The sequence below is a fragment of the Octodon degus genome, unplaced genomic scaffold, assembly GCF_000260255.1.
Source record: "Octodon degus isolate 3935 unplaced genomic scaffold, OctDeg1.0 scaffold00053, whole genome shotgun sequence".
NCBI lineage: Eukaryota > Metazoa > Chordata > Mammalia > Rodentia > Octodontidae > Octodon > Octodon degus.
The window spans coordinates 3,831,707-3,833,613 of NW_004524629.1; the positions used below are offsets into that span (position 1 = coordinate 3,831,707).

The 1,907-nt window shown below is 38.8% G+C and overlaps 1 protein-coding gene across 1 annotated transcript in view; it reads right to left on the minus strand.

Moving 5' to 3' along the window:
- Positions 1-548: 548 nt before the first annotated feature.
- The window catches only part of Saraf (store-operated calcium entry associated regulatory factor), a 12,580-nt gene continuing 11,221 nt past the window's right edge, over positions 549-1,907 (minus strand). The window contains exon 5 of the mRNA XM_023717602.1: positions 549-1,076. Coding sequence (XP_023573370.1) covers positions 1,051-1,076 — 26 coding nt within the window. The 3' untranslated portion in view covers positions 549-1,050. The remainder of the gene's footprint in view (positions 1,077-1,907) is intronic.

Below are 1,907 nucleotides of genomic sequence, written 5' to 3' on the forward strand. Positions count from 1 at the left end.
CCCCATTCCCAATACTAAATTCTGTCTTGGTTTTCTCTCTCTCACTGCTGAGACAAAATACCCAACACTCAAAATTGAGGAGGAAAGGTTTTTTTAGCTCACAGTTTGTGAAGGTTTCAATCCATACTCAGCTGGTTCCAAGGAACAGCAGAGGAGTAACAAGACAGCACAAGACCACAAAAGCAACAAGAACCAAAAGGGGAAAGCAAGCCTCTTTTCCTCCCTTATACTGTAAGCAGACTACCCTCAGGTGGGTGCAGCACTCACAGCAACTCCCTGCCCTCCTCTTGCACAGATTCAGGATGTTTACATAGTGAGGACCCTGGTCCCCTGCTGAGTCACTTCAACTTCTAAACTTCTCAAGTTGACATAATGCATCAGCTTACAGGAAGTGAAGACAAAGGAAGTTTCAAGTATTTGTCAGCACACAATCATTCACAATCTTCTCAGTGTTTTTCTTTTTTTTTAATAGGTGCATATTCTCTATCTTTACCTATGAAAGTTAATTCTCACTTACCAGAAGCCTAACACCACTGAAGAACTCAGAGCTCCAGAGCTTAAGTGATCTGAACCTACAAATTAGAATAATTAGTAGTCCAAAGCTTGGTTTAACTACTTGAAGAATAGCAAACATCATATAATGTAATACCAAATTAAATATTACTGTTTCTATAAAGTAAAGGCTCATCCACTAATGCCACCTAAGACTGGAATTTTTACCAGTTTCTACTTTATGACTTCATTAATAATGCTTTCCAATGGTTTCACAGGTTTTTATAAGCAAATAGTAAATTTTTAGCATTCCACCAAGAATTATCACTCAAGAACTGCACTATACATCTGCATGTTATACTAATATGTCATAAATAAGCATTAAGTCATATACCAACTCTTAGCCACAAATAATGAAATATAAAAAGATATACAGGACAAAACACCACAGAACTTTTGAATATTCCACTTCCCTAGAAGTTAGCAGGTAGCACTTTTTTAAAAGAGAACGTGACAAAAATTCAGAAATTTTGTCTCCAGTGTTCCACTTCAACTTTCTTAACGTCGTCTAGTACCGCCATATCCTAGAATGAGAAGAGTAAATTTGTGTTAGCTTTCTAAAATAAATTATTTACATAAACTTACAAAAATAATCAAGTTTATCGTTAATAAATGATAAGAGATGAGGGAAGGCAAGAAAGACCGTTAAGTGAACAAGACAATGCAGGACACTGCAACACCTCCCACAACAACCTTCCCAATCATCAAGCCCAATACACTTACCCACATTTGCTATGAATAATGCTTAGTCAAGAACCAAAGATGTGTTCAATGGCAAGCCAATGTGGAATAGCTAACACTCAGAGGGTCTATGCCAATTAACAGAACACAAGACATGCCTCATCACCTGTCAACTAGAGTGGAAAACAGAAAATAAGGGGGCAGAAGAAATGTGGCACCTAAACTTCCTTGTGTCAACCTGACTCACTTGGAAGCAGAAGAGATTAGTAAAGCACACTTCTGGATGTGTCAGGGTGAGTCACAGAGGCACAACCTTAGCCATTAGCCTGGTCCATCACCTCTTTTCCTCCGGTGCTATTCTCCTGTTTCCTGGACATGGTGAACTAAGCACCTCTGCTCTGCTGTACCCTTTTGCCATGATGTTTCTATCTTGCAGCCAGCCAACCATGAACAACATTTCTTTTAATCATGAAGCAAATTAAATCTCTCCTTTAAGCTGTGGGTATCTGGTATTTGGTCACAGCAACTGGAAAACTGACTAACACAGAAAGCATGGAGCAGCAATGATCGGTATACTTCAATCTCCACCCACACACCAAAGTAACACACAGGCTATGACTAGGGATGCTATGCATGTTCTTGTGCTTACCTTTCAGTATACAAATATATATATG